We start from the raw sequence: 19,969 nt of genomic DNA, 5'->3' as shown, positions 1-19,969 counted from the left end.
CACCGTAGCTGCTGCACAGACTATCCATACTCATACTCTGTTTTCTGGACCATCTTTATGATCAAGTCAACCTGGAGAGGTAGCTGCTTCCTGAAGATTTTCAACTGAATAGTCAGGACAGCTGGGTGACAGCCTCTGGGGAAAATGTAAGCTCAGGCTCCGCTGTACCTCTGCCTGAGGACAGCCTCATTCAGACATTAATTTTTCATGTGCTTGTTTATCTGTGTTTTTGATGAATAGAGCATGTAATCGTTATAGCCTATGGGGCTGTTCACATGTCAGGTTTTTGTTTTTCTTTTTGCCGGAGTCTTTTTGATCTAAGTCACAGATAGCTCACCTGTGCAATTCAATAAGTCTATGAACAAGACACATGGCACATGGATTACATGTATGTGTCACTCAAGTGCTTTTTTTTCCCACTATTTAATTGATTGAAAGGGAAACTTAAATTTAAATATATATATATATATATATATATATACATATATATATATATATACACACACACATAAGATATACACATTTTCATATATATATATATCTGTGTGTGTGTGTGTGTGTGTGTGTGTATATACACACACACACACATATTATATATACGCATTTTCATTTTCATATATATAATATACACACAAGCACATATATTATAAGATGGAAGCAGACCAAAAGTGGATCCAGCACACTGATAGAAACCAGTCCTTTGTTTATTGTCTGCAAGTCTAGCTGAGGCCTCAAGTAGATTTTTTTCAGGGAGAGTGTTCTCTTGCCAATAGTAACCAAGCTGTAACATGGTGCACTATGTATGAAGTGTAATGTTTCCTGCCGTCCTTCTTTTTTCCCTTTGCAGTTTGATTCTATCCCTGGAGGCCAAGCTGAACCTTCTGCACAGCTACATGAATGTAACCTGGATACGCATACCCTCCGAGACACGGGTAAACGCCTGCTGACTACATTTAAGATTTTGGTTTTCCAAATATTTTATTCATTTGTTTATATATTTGACATTTTCTTAAACCTTTCTTGCTGTTTTGTGTTCAGTATTCAATTGTAAGTAGAGTTTAGAATAATGACAAAGACATTTGCTCTTAATATTGAAGCCCCCGTGTAGTGGTAGCATCCAGAATAGACAGGACTTTGAGACTTGTCACCGGGTCAAAAGGAAAAACTGGAGAAGAACTGGCAATAGGCAAAGCACACCACATGAATTATTCAAAAATGCTAAATTTTATTAACAATATGCATAAAACCATCTAAAAACATAAGGCGTAATGCCCACATGTAAACCTCACCCACACTGCATAAACAACAATAGTAATAAATGGTCCAGGTCATACAGACCGAATAATAGGTGCAGTGAAGCACCCCTCGTTAAAGGGAACCTGTCAGGTCCAATATGCACCCAGCACCACAAGCAGTTCTGGGTTCATATTCCTAATCTCTGCCTAACCGTCCCTGTATACACTAGCATAGATAAAGTGATCTTTAGAAAAAGTATTTCTAAAGATCTATTACCGTATGCTAATGAGCGCAGGGGATTAGTTCCCTGGGGATTGATTCCCCTGGCTAATCGCCCCTATTAGCATGTTACTAGGTCCCTGTGGGCATACTAACATGCAAATGAATGCGTAGCATCAGAGGATGATCTCACTCACCTCTCCGCTACCATTGCACCCAACTCTGGATTTCGTCTCAGTGTGCATGACCCTGGAGTTTCGGTCATGCACACTATGAAGCCGGGTGAATGCGTCCTGGCTTCAACCTGAAGTAGTGTGAATGACCAAAACTCCGGGATCATGTGCACTGAGACGAAATCCGGAGTCGGGCGGAAAGGTGAGATCATCCTCTGACGCTGCGTGTTCATTAGCATGTTAGCACACCCACAGGGGCCCACAGGGGTGTACTAACATGCTAATGGAGCCAACTAGTCAGGGGAACTAACGCCCAGGGGACTAGTCTCCTCACTCATTATCATATGATAAAAGATCTTTAGAAATACTTTTTACTTTTTTATCTAGGCTACTGTATACAGGGATTAGCAATATGCAAGAACTACTCATGGATCTGGGTTTATATTGCACCTCACATGTTCCCTTTACCTTATCATTGCTATGCGTCTCTCTTCCTTTTTTTTTATTGTACCAGGTCAAAAGTAGCAAGTTTGTGGTCTTATTGTATTCCTGCTGCCACCCGGATATTCTCTATCTATCGATCTATCTATCTATCTATCTATCTATCTATCTATCTATCTATCTGTCTGTCTGTCTGTCTGTCTGTCTGTCTGTCTGTCTGTCTGTCTCTCCACCATATGGTTCCAGAGATATGGTCCCTTTTGTTTAGTTGTAATATTTTATGGCTTTTACCAGGGGTGTGTGGTTCACAGGTGACTATTACACTGCAGCCTAAGATACACACCAGAGGATCCTGTGAGCAATGCCTCCTTGTAAAAAATAAAAACCCAACAACATAAAACTTAGAACTGAAAGAAAATGTTCCAATCTCAGGAACCGTATGTAAGATTAAAAAAAAAGGCATTCTCAGGAGCAGTGGGAATAAAATAAGAGCAAACACTGCCCTTTTTTGGCCTGGTGGTCGTCTATAGATAGATTACCTTCATCTCCATTTGTATCTGTCTGTGATGACCATATCTGTGCCAGGTAGAAGCAGTGATTCTATCCAGAAGAGTTTTTATCACTTTCCTTTCCTTTCATCAGTAAAGTTTAACACCTCTGAGTCTGTGTCTTCTCCTGTAAGGAGGCTCAGCAGCAGAAATCCCCCCCCCCTCCCCCTCCCCCCCCCCCCCCCACCCCCCCCCCACCCCCCCCCCCACCCCCGGCATTCTGACATCTTAGTTTCTTGTGGTAAAAGGCAGATATAAGAACTTGATCCGAACATGTAAGACTTGCAGATATAACCGTTTGCTTTTACTTTTGTCCTGGAGGTGGCAGTGTTGCTACAGATGTTCTACGTGTAACGCAGCAATCTATGGACACTGCAATAGATTATTAAGCTCTGGGTCTTTATGGTTTTCAAAACAGACTAAATGGAAGATACTTGATTCCACCATTTCTAATTATTAGTGAAACTCGTTTTTAATTTCCTTAATTGAATCATCTTTTAATTAAGTAATTTCTCTTAGGCAGCATTCACACACAGCTGTCATACCGGGCCTTCTAACCGCAGCAACCCGGTCCACTGTTTCCCTGCATAATCACTTGAGGCAGCTGTTACACCTGTAAACTTGTGCTGCCATTATGATTGACTGCCCAGTCTGGCAGGTCACACAGCTGTTTTGCTACAAGATTAAATGATTGTGCAGGGAAACCGTGGCACAGCGCTTCCGCGGTTAAAGGCTCTAGTATGACTGCTGCGTGTGAATGCCGCCTTAGGACTGCTCATGTCTATATTAGAACATCGTCACACGGTTATACATCTAATTTGGAGAACATTAAGGTGATCAGGATATTGCATTACATATGTCACCTTATATCACTATAATACATAATATAAATGAGTGAACTATAGAGAAATCTATCTTCAATCAATATTTGCTATCACCATCCTTTGCTTTCAAGTCAGTATTAACGCATCAATTTTTTGTAAGTTCACTCGAACAGTCTTAGAAAGAACTCGGCAGAGAGGTTGTTCCAAATTTCTTGGAGCGCTAGCCACATATCTTTTGTGGCTATCTTTTGTGGCTGTACAGTCATACCCAAAAGTTTTGAGAATTACACCAAAATTATATTTTCACATGATCTGTTGCCCTCCGGTTTTTAACTGTGTTTGTCTGATGTTTACATCACATACAGAAATATAATTGCAATCATATTATGAGTACCAAAAGGTTATATTGACAGTTAGAATGAGTTAATGCAGCAAGTCAATATTTGCAGTGTTGACCCTTCTTCTTCAGGATCTCTGCAATTCTCCCTGGCATGCTCTCAATCAACTTCTGGACCAAATCCTGACTGATAGCTGTCCATTCTTGCATAAGCAATGCTTGCATTTTGCCAGAATTTGTTGGTTTTTGTTTGTCCACCCGTCTCTTGATGATTGCCCACAAGTTCTCAATGGGATTAAGATCTGGGGAATTTCCAGGCCATGGACCAAAAATCTCTATGTTTTGTTCCATGAGCCATTTAGTGATCACCTTTGCTTTATGGCAAGGCGCTCCATCATGCTGGAAAAGTCATTGTTGGGCGCCAAACTGCTCTTGGACAGTTGGGAGAAGTTGCTCTTGGAGGACATTCTGGTACCATTCTTTATTCATGACTGTGTTTTTAGGCAAGACTGTGAGTGAGCCGATTCCCTTGGCTGAGAAGCAACCCCACACATGAATCGTTTCAGGATGCTTAACAGTTGGCATGAGACAAGACTGGTGGTAGCGCTCACCTCTTCTTCTCCTAATAAGCTGTTTTCCAGATGTCCCAAACAATCGAAAAGGGGATTCATCTGAGAAAATGACTTTACCCCAGTCCTCAGCAGTCCACTCCCTGTACCTTTTGCAGAATATCAGTCGGTCCCTGATGTTTTTACTGGAGAGACGTGGCTTCTTTGTTGCCCTCCTTGAAACCAGGCCTTGCTCAAGAAGTCTCCGCTTCACAGTGCGTGCAGAAGCACTCACACCAGCCTGCTGCCATTGCTGAGCTAGCTCGGCTCTGCTGGTAGTCCGATCCTGCAGCTGAAACAGTTTTAAGATACGGTCCTGGCGTTTGCTGGTCCTTCTTGGGTGCCCTGAAGCCTTTTTGGCAACAATGGAAGCTCTCTCCTTGAACTTCTTGATGATGCGATAGATTGTTGACTGAGGTGCAATCTTTGTAGCTGCGATACTCTTCCCTGTTAGGCCATTTTTGTGCAGAGCAATGATGGCTGCACGTGTTTCTTTAGAGATAACCATGGTTAACTGAAGAGAAATAATGATACCAAGCACCAGCCTCCTTTCAAAGTGTCCAGTGGTGTCATTCTTACTTAATCATGACTGATAGATCGCCAGCCCTGTCCTCATCAACACCCACACCTGTGTTAATGGAACAATCACTAAAACAATGTTTGCTGCTCCTTTTAAGGCAGGAATGCAATGATGTTGAAATGTGTTTTGGGGATTGAAGTTCATTTTCTTAGCCAATATTGACTTTGCAAGTAATTGCTGTTAAGCTGATCACTCTTTATGACATTCTGGAGTATATGCAAATTGCCATTAGAAAAACATAAGCAGTAGACTTTGTAAAAATTAATATTTGTAGCATTCTCAAAACCTTTGGCCATGACTGTAGACTTGCACAAATCCTTCCTTTTCTTAATGTAATCCCAGACAGATTTGATAATGTTTATGTGAGGGCTCTGAGCCAGCTCCTTGCTGTTCTTCACACTGAAGATGGTTCTTAATGACATTGCTATATGTTTGGGGTCGTTGTTCTGCTGTAGAATAAATTTGGATCCAATCACAAGCCTCCATGATGGCATTGCATCTACATACATAATCGGCAATTTTTGTAACCCTATTCCAGCATGCACCGCGGCACTGTCAGTTGCGCAGGCGCAGTTCATGCCGCTCTTCCCACACACGCACATTAGCAGCCTGTACTCAGACACACACAGATACACCGAGCACATACAAACACATAGCGCACATGCATGTATACACTGAACACACACACACACACTGCTGGATACTCACCTGTCCCCAGCGATGCGGTCCCCGGCACTTAAGTCCCCAGCGCTGCTCCGGCTTCCAGCTCCTCAGTGCAGTGCATATTCCGTGAATATAATGAGCGGCGGTCAGGAGCGGGTGACAGCAGAGCCGAAGACAGCACCGCTGGATACAGGTGATTATAGAAAATATTTTATTTAAAAGACCCGTGTATTCTCCAGGGAGGGGGGGAGACAGAGAATACATACACACACACACACACACACACACACACACGTCACTTATACACAGCATACTGCCATATACACACACACATTTACACAAACAACACGTACGCACAGCGTACAGCCATATCACCAGTTCAGCCATTGCGGTGAACAAGGGCCTGAATGTTCAGGGGGCCCTTGTTCGCTGGTCAGTAATGAAGGCAATCTGACCTGTTGTCTGGAGATCCAGGCTTTGAGGGGCCCTGGTCAGATCACCCTCATCACACACTGTGTGCCGGGCAAGGAGCGATCCTGCAGCTACGCACAGTCAGTGCAGGCAGCGGAACGCAGGAAGTTGTCCTCTGTTCCCTGCCCGGCACTTTCTCTGTGACATGCGCGCGCTCCCTGATATCATCAGTACGGCGTGTGTGTCATTTCAAAGGTTCCTGCCCGGCAGGAGAAGAAGTGGCAGAACCGGGGCCTTCACAGAGAGAAGCAGCAGCGGGGGCCCCTAGGAGAACAGCATTGGTGCAGCCAGGGCCCGTACAAGAGAAGAAGCAGCTCGGCGGGGAGCCCGTACGGAGGTGCCTGTGGAGGGAAAGGTGAGTGGTGACTAATAACCTGAGGGGGGGTTACTGGTGACTAATATTGGGGGTGTAGTGTTGTATATGGGGGTGTAGTGATGTCGTTTTAAAGGTGTAGTGTATAGGGATGTAGTGGTGTAGTTTATTAGAGGTGTAGTATATAGTGGTGTAGTGTATGGGAGTGTAGTATATGGGGATGTAGTTTATGGGGCTGTAGTATATGGGGCTGTAGTATACATGGCTGTAGTACATAGTGGTGTAGTATATGGGGGTGTAGTATATGAAGGTGTAGTATATGGGGGTGTAGTATATAGTGGTGTAATATATGGGGGTGTAGTATATAGGGGTGTAGTATATAGGGGTGTAGTATATGGGGATGTAGTAATGTAGTTTTACAGGTGTAGTATATGCGGGTGTAGTATATAGTGGTGTAGTATATGAAGGTGTAGTATATGGGGCTGTAGTATATAGTGGTGTAGTATATGGGGGTGTAGTATATAGTGGTGTAATATATGGGGGTGTAGTATATAGGGGTGTAGTATATGGGGATGTAGTAATGTAGTTTTACAGGTGTAGTATATGGGGGTGTAGTATATAGTGGTGTAATATATGGGGGTGTGGTATATAGTGGTGTAGTATGTAGGGTGTGGTATATGGGGGTGTCGTAATGTAGTTTATTACAGGTGTCATATATGGGGGTGTAGTATATAGTGGTTTAGTATATGGGGTGTAGTATATAGTGGTATAGTATATAAGTGTGTAGTATATAGTGGTGTAATATATGGGGGTGTGGTATATAGTGGTGTAGTATATGTGGGTATAGTATATAGTGGTGTAATATATGGGGGTGCACTATATGGGAGTGTAGTGATATAGTTTAATACAGGTGTATATAGTGGTGTAGTATATGGGGGTGTAGTATCTAGTGGTGTATATGGGGGTGTAGTATATAGTGGTGGTGTATATGGGGGTGTAGTATGTAGTGGTGTAGTATGTAGTGGTGTAGTATATGGGGATGTAGTATATGGGGGTGTAGTGATGTAGTTTACTACAGGTATATATAGTGGTGTAGTATATGGGGATGTACTATATAGTGGTGTAGTATGGGGGTGTAGTATATAATGGTGTAATATATGGGGATGTAGTATATGGGTGTGTAGTGATGTAATTTATTTCAGGTGTAGTATATAGTGGTGTATTTTATGGGGGTGAAGTATATGGGAGTCTAGTATATAGTAGTGTAGTATATAGTGGTGTAGTATATGGGGGTATAAAATATAGTAAGTAGTATATGAGGGTGTAGTGATGTAGTTTATTACAGGTGTAGTATATGGGGTGTAGTGATGTAGTTTGTTACAGGTGTAGTATATGGGGAAGTAGTGATGTAGTATATTACAGGTGAAGTATATAGTGGTGTAGTATATGAGGGTGTAGTGATGTAGTTTATTACAGGTGTAGTATATAGTGGTGTAGTTAATTACAAATGTATTATATGGGGGTGTAGTATATGGGGGTGTAGTCATGTAGTATATGGGGATGTAGTATATTACATGTGTAGTATATGGGGGTGTAGTGAGTGATGTATATGATGATTTAGGCCTGTTTCACACGTCAGTGATTCTGGTACGTTTGTGCTTTTTTTTAAACGTACCAGGATCACTGACATACGCAGACCCATTATAATGAATGGGTCTGCTCACACATCAGTGATGTTTCACTGACCATGTCTCCGTGCAGCATTCACGCGTGTCCGTGATTGCCGCACGGAGAATGTCCATTTGTTTCTGGCATCACTGATGTCCCAAGGACCACGCAGTCGTGTGGTCCGTGAAACACGTGCCAGAAAAAAACGTGCTTTTAAAATAAAAAACATTTTTACTCACCCGGCTTCAGCGACGCTCTCTGCAGCCTGTGCAGCTTGCTGCTTCTGAGCCGGCTCATTACTGTCGCGCATATTCATGATGCACGACACAGCCGGCCCGGAAGCAGCTGCTGTGGAGGTCAGCGCCGGCCGGATGCTGCACCGCGGGAGCAATCAGCACCATGGAGAGCGGGAGCGCGCACAGGTGAGTTGATTTCTAAGTGCAATCACGGGCCACAGAAAACGGAGCCCGGATTGCACTTAGACAACCCACATGTGCCGTGATTCACGGCACACGGAGGGACATGTGCGTGTTTTACACGCCAGTGAAAAAGTCAGTGTTTTTCACTAACGTGTGAAACGGGCCTTAGTGATTATATATACCGTACAGACCAAAGGTTTGGACACACCTTCTCATTCAATGAGTTTTCTTTATTTTCATGACTCTGAAAATTGTAGATTCACATTGAAAGCATCAAAACTATGAATTAACACATGTGGAATGAAATACTTAACACAAAAGTGTGAAACAACTGAAAATATGTCTTATTTTCTAGGTTCTTCAAAGTAGCCACCTTTTGTTTTCATTACTACTTTGCACACTCTTGGCATTCTCTTGATGAGCTTCAAGAGGTAGTCACCGGAAATGGTTTTCCAACAGTGTTGAAGGAGTTCCCAGAGATGCTTAGCACTTGTTGGCCCTTTTGCCTTCACTCTGCGGTCCAGCTCACCCCAAACCATCTCGATTGGGTTCAGGTCTGGTGACTGTGGAGACCACGTCATCTGGCATACCACCCCATCACTATCCTTCTTAGTCAAATAGCCCTTACACAGCCTGGAGGTGTGTTTGGGGTCATTGTCCTGTTGAAAAATAAATGATGCTCCAACTAAACGCAAACCGAATGGAATAGCATGCCGCTGCAAGATGCTGTGGTAGCCATGCTGGTTCAGTATGCCTTCAATTTTGTATAAATCCCCAACAGTGTCACTAGCAAAGCACCCCCACACCATCACACCTCCTCCTCCATGCTTCATGGTGGGAACCAGGCATGTAGATTCCGTCCGTTCACCTTTTCTACAAAGACACGGTGGTTGGATCCAAAGATCTCAAATTTGGACTCATCAGACCAAAGCACAGATTTCCACTGGTCTAATGTCCATTCCTTGTGTTCTTTAGCCCAAACAAGTCTCTTCTGCTTGTTGCCTGTCCTTAGCAGTGGTTTCCTAGCAGCTATTTTACCATGAAGGCCAGCTGCACAAAGTCTCCTCTTAACAGTTGTTCTAGAGGTGAGAAGGTGTGTCCAAACTTTTGGTCTGTACTGTATATGTGTGTGTGTGTATATATATTTATATATATATATATATATATATATTTATATATATATATATATATATATATATATACACACACACACTGTATATCTAATATATAAAGCTGTGTGTATGTGTGTGTGTGTATGTCCGCTAAAGGAATCCGCACCGTCACATTTACAATCACGAAATTTTGCACAGATGCCTCATGTGACTCCGGGAACGTCATGGGCTATCTTTTGACTGGAAAATTTAACCCCGCACTTTACAGTTACTCTCCAAAATCCTGCCTCCATTAATCTGAATGGAGGTGGGAGCTACAGGCTATTAAAGGCAACTGTCAGTGGTTGCTATAGGAACAAAATAAACTGTAAACTGTTAGTATAAGGCCTTGTGTGCACTAGACGGAATTTCTTGCGGATTACCCGCCGATTTGCTGCATGTTTCGCTGCAGAAAATGTTCATAACATCTCTGCAATGATTCACCAGCAAATCCTATGGGAAAAAAAATGTTGTGCTCACTAGGCAGATTTTGACAGCTGAATGTTTGGCTGCGGGATTCCCATTGCATGTCACTTCTTTTCCGCAGATAGCTGTGGGATTTCACTCCATTGACTGTAATGTAATCGTGAAATCTCACAGGGGATAACGCAGGTAGCAAATTCTGTGCGGTTCATTGCGGTTTCCTGTGTTATTCCCTGCGGTATTTCGCTTTTTTCAGGACATAATCATCACTGCTCTGCGTTTTGCAGGGAAGTGATGTCATTATGACAGGAAGAGGAAGCGGAGCAGACTAAACACACACACATATCACACTCACACACAGACACAGACATATACAGTGCCTACAAGTAGTATTCAACCCCCTGCAGATTTAGCAGGTTTGATAAGATGCAAATAAGTTAGAGCCTGCAAACTTCAAACAAGAGCAGGATTTATTAACAGATGCATAAATCTTACAAACCAACAAGTTATGTTGCTCAGTTAAATTTTAATAAATTTTAAACATAAAAATGTGGGTCAATTATTATTCAACCCCTAGGTTTAATATTTTGTGGAATAACCCTTGTTGTTTGCAATTACAGCTAATAATCGTTCATCGTTGATCAGGCCGGCACAGGTCTCTGGAGTTATCTTGGCCCACTCCTCCACGCAGATCTTCTCCAAGTTATCTAGGTTCTTTGGGTGTCTCATGTGGACTTTAATCTTGAGCTCCTTCCACAAGTTTTCAATTGGGTTAAGGTCAGGAGACTGACTAGGCCACTGCAACACCTTGATTTTTTTCTTCTTGAACCAGGCCTTGGTTTTCTTGGCTGTGTGCTTTGGGTCGTTGTCTTGTTGGAAGATGAAATGACGACCCATCTTAAGATCCTTGATGGAGGAGCGGAGGTTCTTGGCCAAAATCTCCAGGTAGGCCGTGCTATCCATCTTCCCATGGATGCGGACCAGATGGCCAGGCCCCTTGGCTGAGAAACAGCCCCACAGCATGATGCTGCCACCACCATGCTTGACTGTAGGGATGGTATTCTTGGGGTCGTATGCAGTGCCATCCAGTCTCCAAACGTCACGTGTGTGGTTGGCACCAAAGATCTCGATCTTGGTCTCATCAGACCAGAGAACCTTGAACCAGTCTGTCTCAGAGTCCTCCAAGTGATCATGAGTAGTGATGAGCGAGCATGCTTGTAACTACTCGGTACTCGCACGAGTATCGCTGTACTCGGGCTGCTCGGCGGGGACCGAGTAATCTCGCGATACTCGTGCTGTACTCGTGGTCTTCATTTCTGCATGTTGGCGCTCTTTTGAGAGCCAGCCCTCATGCAGGGATTGGCTGGCAGACCACTGCAATGCCACAGCCCTGTTAGTTGTGGAATTGCAGTGATTGGCCGGCCTGCACAGCGTGACCGAGCCTTTATACCGGCCGGCGCGCTGTGCTCTGCTCACAGCTATCCAGACAGTCAGTGCAGGGAGAGTGTCGCTGATTCAGGGAAAGCTTTGCGGCCCTTTATAGCTTTTTCAGTTGCAGGGCTGCAAACAGTGTGACCAAAAGTCCTTCTCAGGACTATTCTAGTTGTTTACAGGCAGGCAGGGTATAGCCAGGTCGGAGTACAGTAGCAGAGTCCTTCTCAGGACTATTGTTGCTATATACAGGCAGGGTATAGCCAGGTCTGAATACAGGCTAGTGACCAGAAGAGTCCTTGTCAGGACTATTGTACCAGTATACAGGCAGGCAGGCAGGCAGGGTAGTGGTGACCGTATACCAGCCTTCATCATATCTGGGGCTGGTGTACACAGTGTAAAACAGTCCAGATAGTGTCTGACTTGTCTGTAATTGTCGCTCCCCAAAAAAACCTGTTAGGTTCTTATTGCGTCCGTGCTTGGTTTTTAAAACCGCACGTGTGTGCCTGTTGGTGGCAGCGTACAGGTGCACTTGTGTGCAATTTCCACAAACTTTGATATAATGCACAAGTAGTGAATATACACGTCAGCAGTGCACAGCATTGCAAAATGCGCAAGGGCATTGGCAAGGAACAAGGAAGTGGACGTGATGGTGGTGCAGGCAGAGGCCGAGGTCGTGGGCAAGCTCTAATTTCGCCACAACAAAGGGCCACATCTAGTCGCTCGCACGTCCTGTCCCAAATTCTTGGGGACCGCAGCAGTACACCGCTCTTGAACCAAGACCAGTGTCAACAGGTTGTTAGTTGGATAGCAGATAATGCTTCCAGTCAGATTGGCACCACCACAAACACTCTGTCTTCCACACGGTCAAGTGTCAGTAGCCGTGATACTGCACCGCACATTTCTGAACCTGATCCTCCTTCCTACCACCAGGCTGAGTACACGTCCTCCTCGGACATTAATGATCCCACACTTGGACACTCGGAAGAGCTGTTCACGTTTCCATTCACACATTCTGGCCTCTCGCCAGCTCATATTGAAGTGGGTCATGAGGAGATCGTCTGTACAGATGGCCAAATATTTGAGCAGCCACGTTCTCACGAAGTTGGCAACGTGTCTCAACAAGTGGTGGACGATGATGAGACACAATTGTCAGGAAGTCAGGAGGAGGAGCAGGGTGCGGAAGAGGAAGACGACGTGGTGGATGATCCAGTAACTGACCCAACCTGGCAGGAGGATATGCAGAGCGAGGACAGCAGTGCACAGGGGGAGGGAGGCGTAGCATCACAACAGGCAGTAAGAAGCAGGGTGGTGGCCCCAGGCAGAAGTCACGCAACCGTTCCCCGGAACAACACGACGACACAAGGTGCCTGTACAAATGTTAGGTCTTCCCGAGTCTGGCAGTTTTTTAAGTTGGATCCAGATGATTCAAAAAAGGCCATTTGCAACACCTGCCGTGCCAGCATCAGCAGGGGTACGAAAACTAGCAGCCTGACCACCACCAGCATGATCAGGCACATGTCAGCCAAGCACCCGACTTTGTGGGAAGTACAACAGAGTCGAGGAGCAGTGCTTGCTGATGTCACTGCTAAGTCTTCGCTGGTTGTGCATGCGAGCCAATCCCCTGTCCATGCTGCCTGCAAACAAGCCTCCTCCACTCCTGCACCTGAAGTTGCCTACGCAGAAAGAACACCATCATCAAGCACGTCCTTGTCCCAGCGCAGCGTTCAGTTATCCATTCAGCAAACCTTTGAACGCAGGCGCAAATACACTGCCAACACCCCACATGCCACAGTTCTAAATGCTAACATTTCGCGACTGCTTGCGCTGGAAATGTTGCCTTTTAGGCTGGTGGAGACAGAAGCATTCCGTGACCTGATGGCGGCAGCTGTCCCACGTTACTCGGTCCCCAGCCACCACTATTTCTCCCGGTGTGCCGTCCCCGCGTTGCATAACCACGTGTCACAAAACATCACACGTGCCCTGAACAACGCTGTTTCACCCAAGGTCCACCTAACCACAGACACGTGGACAAGTGCTTGTGGGCAAGGCCGCTACATCTCGTTGACGGCACACTGGGTTAATATTGTGGAAGCTGGGACCCAGTCTGAGCGAGGGACGGAACACGTCCTTCCCACACCAAGGTTTGCAGGCCCTACCTCAGTCAGTGTTTCACCCACACTCTACAGCTCCGGAATGTCATGCTCTTCAGCCTCCTCCTCCTCCTGCGCATCCTCATCCACTGTACCCTCCACACCAGTCACAAGCTGGAAGCACTGCAGCACTGCCTCGGCGAAGCGGCAACAGGCTGTGCTGAAGCTAATCTGCATAGGTGACAAACCCCACAATGCAGAAGAGCTGTGGACAGCTCTGAAACAGCAGGCAGATCACTGGCTCACACCTCTGAACCTAAAGCCAGGAAAGGTCGTGTGTGACAATGGCCGGAACCTGGTGGCGGCTTTGAGGCGAGGCCAGCTGACACATGTTCCATGCGTGGCCCATGTGCTCAACCTCGTGGTTCAGCGGTTTCTAAAGTCATACCCAGAGCTGTCTGATCTGCTGGTAAAAGTTCGCCGCCTGTCTGCACATTTTCGAAAGTCACCTACTGCTTCAGCCGGCCTTGCCGGCTTTCAGCGCAGTTTGCATCTTCCGGCTCACAGACTGGTGTGTGATGTCCCCACGCGTTGGAATTCAACTCTGCACATGTTGGTCAGGATATGTGAGCAGAAGAGGGCAGTTGTTGAGTACCTGCATCACCTAAGCCGTCGGGAAATGGGTCAAACTCCACACATAACACCTGAGGAGTGGAGATGGATGTCAGACCTATGTACCATCCTCCAAAACTTTGAGGACTCCACCAAGATGGTGAGTGGTGATGACGCCATTATTAGTGTCACCATACCGCTACTCTGCCTTCTAAAACGGTCTCTGCTGAAAAACAAACATGATGCATTGCAGGCGGAGCGCGATGAGTTGCAGCAAGAAACAGTAGTGGGTGTGGGTGATAACACACAGCCCAGCCTCGTCTCATCACAACGTGCAGTGGAGGACTATGACGAGGAGGAGGATGAAGACATGGAGCAACTCTCCGGCCAAATTGAGGATATGACATTATGACATGCACACCAGTCATATCCTCGGTTCAGCGTGGCTGGCCAGAGGACAGGGTAGATGAGGAGGAGGAGGAGGAGGAGGACAGCATGTTCAGTCATCTTGTTGGTCAGGCTACTGAAGTCCTGGCTGTTAAGAGTCTGGCGCACATGGCTGACTTTATGGTAAGCTGCCTGTCTCGTGACCCTCGCGTTAAGAACATCTTGGCCGACAATCATTACTGGTTGGTAACACTGTTAGACCCACGCTACAAGGAGAACTTTTTGTCTCTTATTCCCGTGGAGGAGAGGTCAACCAAAATGCAGCAGTTCCGGAAGGCCATAGTCACGGAAGTAGGCAAAGCATTCCCCTCACAAAACGCTAGCGGCATAGGTCAGGAATCAGTGGACAACCGAGGCGTACAGCCGAGAGAGGCACAAGTCCAATCCGCCAGAGGTAGGGGAACAGTCTTTAAGATGTGGGACAGTTTTCTCAGCCCCTCACGTACCACAGCCCCTGAGGTGCGGGGTAGTGCCACAAGAAATCCTAAGTTTGCCCAGATGCTGAAGGAGTACCTTGCAGATCGAACAACTGTACTCCGACATTCCTCTGTGCCTTACAATTATTGGGTATCCAAGCTGGACACGTGGCATGAATTAGCTCTCTACGCCTTGGAAGTCCTGGCCTGCCCTGCTGCTAGCGTTTTGTCAGAGCGTGTTTTTAGTGCCGCAGGTGGAATCATTACAGATAAACGCACCCGCCTGTCAACTGAAAATGTTGACAGGCTGACTCTGATCAAGATGAACAAGGGTTGGATTGGGCCAGACTTCACCACACCACCAGCAAATGAGAGCGGAATTTAAAGTTCGCCATGTACCTCCACTCACCCATGGGTACACACTTCTGGACTTTGGATAATCGCTGGACTGCTCCTCCTTCTCCTCATGCGCCACCATGATGATGACCGTTACAAATTGCAATACTTAGGCCTTTGTTTCAGGTATACCCCCAGTGGTAAATTTTTTCGCCCATTCTTTGCAGAATGGACATTACAACGACAGGAGACCCGCTCCTTTGCAATGGGAACAATGTTTTGAGGCCCTCATGCACGTCTCTACCCAGGGACAACGTGGAGCCTCCCAATTTTTGGCTGCCCTGCCTAAGGGCTATACTATAATACACCCACTTCCTGACAATGGACACTTAATGTTTTGAGGCCCTCATGCACGTCTCTACCCAGGGACAACGTGGAGCCTCCCAATTTTTGGCTGCCCTGCCTAAGGGCTATACTACAATAGACCCACTTCCTTACAATGGGCACTTCAGGTTTACAGGCCATCATGCACGTCTCTATCCAGGGACAACGTGGAGCCTCCCAATTTTTGGCTGCCCTGGCAAAGGGCTATACTAAAATAGACCCACTTCCTTACAATGGGCACTTCAGGTTTACAGGCCATCATGCACGTCTCTATCCAGGGACAATGTGGAGCCTCCCAATTTTTGGCTGCCCTGCCTAAGGGCTATACTACAATAGACCCACTTCCTTACAATGGGCACTTCAGGTTTACAGGCCATCATGCACGTCTCTATCCAGGGACAATGTGGAGCCTCCCAATTTTTGGCTGCCCTGCCTAAGGGCTATACTACAATAGACCCACTTCCTTACAATGGGCACTTCAGGTTTACAGGCCATCATGCACGTCTCTATCCAGGGACAATGTGGAGCCTCCCAATTTTTGGCTGCCCTGCCTAAGGGCTATACTACAATAGACCCACTTCCTTACAATGGGCACTTCAGGTTTACAGGCCATCATGCACGTCTCTATCCAGGGACAATGTGGAGCCTCCCAATTTTTGGCTGCCCTGCCTAAGGGCTATACTATAATACACCCACTTCCTGACAATGGGCACTTCAGGTTTACAGGCCATCATGCACGTCTCTATCCAGGGACAACGTGGAGCCTCCCAATTTTTGGCTGCCCTGGCAAAGGGCTATACTAAAATAGACCCACTTCCTTACAATGGGCACTTCAGGTTTACAGGCCATCATGCACGTCTCTATCCAGGGACAATGTGGAGCCTCCCAATTTTTGACTGCCCTGCCTAAGGGCTATACTACAATAGACCCACTTCCTTACAATGGGCACTTCAGGTTTACAGGCCATCATGCACGTCTCTATCCAGGGACAATGTGGAGCCTCCCAATTTTTGGCTGCCCTGCCTAAGGGCTATACTATAATACACCCACTTCCTGACAATGGACACTTAATGTTTTGAGGCCCTCATGCACGTCTCTACCCAGGGACAACGTGGAGCCTCCCAATTTTTGGCTGCCCTGCCTAAGGGCTATACTACAATAGACCCACTTCCTTACAATGGGCACTTCAGGTTTACAGGCCCTCATGCACGTCTGTATGCAGGGGCATTGGTGAACCTCACAATTTTGGACTGCCCTGGCAAAGGAAAATACTACAAACACTCACTTCCTCAAAATGGGCACATTAGACTCAAGAGGCCTTCATGTACGTCTCTTCTCAGGGACATCGGAGTGCCACACAATGTTTTCACGTAAAATCTTTCATGTATTAATCTCAAAAAGTAACATACACCAGCTCTATCTCACTATTGGGTATGTGCCCTTACCATTTCTGCCATGAAAAATCATTTTGGGGTCATTTTGGAAGGTTTTCTGGTGAGTCCGTAAAAATGGCCTGAAACGCGGACAAAATTGTTCACAGCTGTGACTTTTGAGTGATAAATGCTTCAAGGGGTCTTCCCCATGCTGTTGCCATGTCATTTGAGCACTCTTCTGAGACTTTTGTGACATTTTTAGGGTTTCTACATGCTGCCGGGGGGTCATTTCACAAAAATACTCGGGTCTCCCATAGGATAACATTGGGCTCGTTGCTCGGGCCGAGTACACGAGTATCTTGGGAGGCTCGGCCCGAGCTTCGAGCACCCGAGCTTTTTAGTACTCGCTCATCACTAATCATGAGCAAACTGTAGATGAGCCTTGACATGACGCTTTGAAAGTAAAGGTACCTTACGGGCTCGTCTAGAACGGAGACCATTGCGGTGGAGTACGTTACTTATGGTATTGACTGAAACCAATGTCCCCACTGCCATGAGATCTTCCTGGAGCCCCTTCCTTGTTGTCCTTGGGTTAGCCTTGACTCTTCGGACAAGCCTGGCCTCGGCACGGGTGGAAACTTTCAAAGGCTGTCCAGGTCGTGGAAGACTAACAGTAGTTCCATAAGCCTTCCACTTCCGGATGATGCTCCCAACAGTGGAGACAGGTAGGCCCAACTCCTTGGAAAGGGTTTTGTACCCCTTGCCAGCCTTGTGACCCTCCACGATCTTGTCTCTGATGGCCTTGGAATGCTTCTTTGTCTTTCCCATGTTGACCAAGTATGAGTGCTGTTCACAAGTTTGGGGAGGGTCTTAATTAGTCAGAAAAGGCTGGAAAAAGAGATAATTAATCCAAATATGTTAAGCTCATTGTTCTTTGTGCCTGAAATACTTCTTAATACTTTAGGGGAACCAAACAGAATTCTGGTGGTTTCAGGGGTTGAATAATAAATGACCCTCTGAATAAACTTTTCACCATTTAAAAAAAAAAAAAAGAAATAACATTCTTTTTTGCTGCAGTGCATTTCACACTTCTAGGCTGATCTACAGTCCAAATGTCACAATGCCAAGTTAATTCCGAATGTGTAAACCTGCTAAATCTGCAGGGGGTTGAATACTACTTGTAGGCACTGTAGAGTACACATAGAAATCAAATGTACATATAAAAATAAAAAAACAAAAAAATAAAAAACGCGGGCTCCGCCGTATTTTTACCGTCCAGCCGAGGTAAACACACCGTGGCAGCCAGGTATTCTCAGGCTGGGGAGGGCGAGGGCCATGCTTAATTCCCCCCTCCCACTCCCGCAGCCAAGAATATCAGCCCGCAGCTGCCCCGGGACTGTCGCATCCATTATGCGACAGTCCCGGAGTGTCCCCGCCTCTTCCAGATTGCCGTGATGCGGTGGCAATACAGGTAATAAGGAGTTAATTGGCAGCGGATCGCTGCCACTAAGTCCAGGCTTAATCATGGCTGTGTCTGTGAGACAGCTTCCATGATTAACTCGTGAGTAAAGGGAATAAACACACACACCGAAAAATCCTTTATTTTAAATCACAAAAACCCCCCTCTTTCACCCCTTTATTAACCCCTCCCAACGCACAGCTCTGGCGTAATCCACCGAGGTCCCACGACGTTTGCATTCAGCCGCGACTGACACGTACTCCATGCAGCCTCATAACGAGACTGCAGAGGTGACCACAGGTAATTTCTCACGATCAGTAATGTGAACACACTACCGCTTGCGAGAACTGCAGGGACTCTATCTATTGATGGATCTGTCCTCTATCTGTTGATTAGCTATCTTTCTATCTATCTTTCTATCTATCTATCCTTCTAATTATCCTTCTATCTATCCATTATATATTTATTTTTCTATCTATCCATTATCTATCCTATCTATCCATTATTTATTTATTTATCTATCTATCCATTATCTATCTATCTATTATCTATCTATCTATATCAGAAGGAAATTACCTTTTTTTTGTCTTCAATGTGCTTTATTGCATTGAATGCATTAAGAAAGAAAAAAAGAGAGAAGAGGGCGCTCCTGTGTGTAAGAGTAAACTTTATGTGGTGAATAATGAAACAATTCCACTCACCTATGAGTGTTGTACTACAGGTACAACACTGTCTGTTAGCACTGACAGAGAGATCCAGGTTACCCCTTGGCTGGCCGACACAGATCCTGCTGAGGATGATCACACAGCAGCCTTAGATTTCACATTGAATGCATTAAAACACATGTACCAACCCGCGGAAAAAAGGCACCAAAGCCGCACAAAAATGCAACAAAACGCATGTGGATTTTGGTGCGGTTTTTTTTTTGCGATTTTTTTTTTTTTTTTCCGCGGGTGCGGAAATCTTTCAGAGCCTGCGGAATTTTCTTAAGAAAATTCCATTTTCTAGTGCGCACAGGGTCTAAGAAGCTTATGTATGAGGTATTAAGATGTCGGTGGGGAGACGGATAGAGAGAAAGAGACAGAAAAAGGCAGACACAGACACAGACAAATGGTGAAAGAGACAGACAGAGAGACTGACAGAGACAGACGGGCCAAGAGACAGCCCGGGAAAGAGACAGCCCAGGAAACACACACAGAGATAGAAAGAGAGACAGACAGACACAGAGATGGAGACAGACTGATACAAATACAGACAGAGAGATAGAAACAGACAGACAGAGACATAGACACAGAAAGACAAGGAAAGAGAGAGACAGACAGACAGCGACCCACAGACAGAGAC

General features: G+C 45.7%; 1 protein-coding gene across 2 annotated transcripts in view; it reads left to right on the top strand.

Annotated features, from left to right (window-relative positions):
• OTUD7A (OTU deubiquitinase 7A) overlaps positions 1 to 19,969 on the top strand; it is a 445,034-nt gene that overhangs the window by 388,997 nt on the left and 36,068 nt on the right. For both annotated transcript variants that reach the window (XM_075345683.1, XM_075345682.1), the window contains one exon: positions 848 to 932. In XM_075345683.1, coding sequence (XP_075201798.1) covers positions 848 to 932 — 85 coding nt within the window. The remainder of the gene's footprint in view (positions 1 to 847; positions 933 to 19,969) is intronic.

The sequence above is a fragment of the Anomaloglossus baeobatrachus genome, chromosome 4, assembly GCF_048569485.1.
Source record: "Anomaloglossus baeobatrachus isolate aAnoBae1 chromosome 4, aAnoBae1.hap1, whole genome shotgun sequence".
NCBI lineage: Eukaryota > Metazoa > Chordata > Amphibia > Anura > Aromobatidae > Anomaloglossus > Anomaloglossus baeobatrachus.
Note: the sequence above shows the minus strand (reverse complement) of the source record. Positions and strands in the feature narration are given on the sequence as shown.